Source organism: Formica exsecta, unplaced genomic scaffold (genome assembly GCF_003651465.1).
Source record: "Formica exsecta isolate Colony F162 unplaced genomic scaffold, ASM365146v1 scaffold32, whole genome shotgun sequence".
Classification (NCBI taxonomy): domain Eukaryota; kingdom Metazoa; phylum Arthropoda; class Insecta; order Hymenoptera; family Formicidae; genus Formica; species Formica exsecta.
Genome location: NW_021850453.1, coordinates 956,435 through 957,369, shown reverse-complemented (window position 1 = coordinate 957,369; position 935 = coordinate 956,435). Strand labels below are relative to the sequence as shown.

General features: G+C 25.7%; 2 protein-coding genes across 2 annotated transcripts in view; both read right to left on the bottom strand.

Moving 5' to 3' along the window:
• Positions 1-935, bottom strand: part of LOC115238050 — a 16,051-nt gene that overhangs the window by 13,380 nt on the left and 1,736 nt on the right. Inside the window, exons 4-5 of the mRNA XM_029811554.1 lie at positions 616-725; positions 91-283 (exon numbers count right to left, since the gene is read on the bottom strand). Coding sequence (XP_029667414.1) covers positions 91-283; positions 616-725 — 303 coding nt within the window. The remainder of the gene's footprint in view (positions 1-90; positions 284-615; positions 726-935) is intronic.
• LOC115238087 (putative fatty acyl-CoA reductase CG8306) overlaps positions 1-935 on the bottom strand; it is a 4,347-nt gene that overhangs the window by 2,279 nt on the left and 1,133 nt on the right. The window contains exons 3-4 of the mRNA XM_029811637.1: positions 616-725; positions 91-283 (exon numbers count right to left, since the gene is read on the bottom strand). Of these exons, the coding sequence (XP_029667497.1) occupies positions 91-283; positions 616-725 (303 nt within the window). The remainder of the gene's footprint in view (positions 1-90; positions 284-615; positions 726-935) is intronic.

The window sequence follows — 935 nt, the reverse complement described above, 5'->3', positions numbered from 1 at the left end:
TATATATATATATATATGATATTTTTTTATAATATATATTAAATAATTTCATATGTGACATTCTAGTATTTATAATGTAACTTATCCTACTTTATCACGCCACGTTTCCATCCCGCAACGATCATAGCTTTAACAGTGATGTCAGCTGGTATAAAGTTGTCACAAATAGACGGATTATTGTAAAACACTCGTATTATCCCTTTTCCACAACCGACAATCAACCCCACTGGACCGCCAAAGCTGTCCAACCAGCCCTTTATAGGTTCGTTTAACGTTGGCGAAACTAGATAGAAAATGTCAATTTAGGGAAATTTTATATCAATAAATCCGAATATAGATTTATTTTACTATTTAATTCAAATTTCAGAAGTTCAAGAGAAATATTGAAATATTTATTTTATTTTAGAATAAGCTTTTTTAATTTATCATTGTTTAATATTAAAAGAATCTTTGTTATGTAAAAAAATATAAGTTATCTAAACTTTAGCTTTAAGTGTGAAATTCATAAAAGTAATCATGATTATAATTACATCGTCAGAATTATGATATGATTAATTACATTAAAATATTCTTTTATATGATGATATATGCATTTATTTGACAGTAACAACGTACTTATAGATGGTCTGCAAATTACGCATGGCAATGATTTGGAGTAATCAGTTATCACTTGCTCTGCAAGTCTTTTGGTAAATACGTATGAATTCGGCATTGTCCCTAAGTATCTGCAAATAATCTCAAAGATGTGTCAGAATTATATTCTAAATAGAAATGTATAAAAATGATATTATTAAAATAAGAAATATTAATATAAAAAATTTAATATTAACTTAAATATAATATTATTAAAATATTAAATATTAACGTAAAAAATTTTCAAGTCAGCATCAATTTGAAAAAGTATTACAGAATTCTTTCAAAGTCGCTTGCGGTAC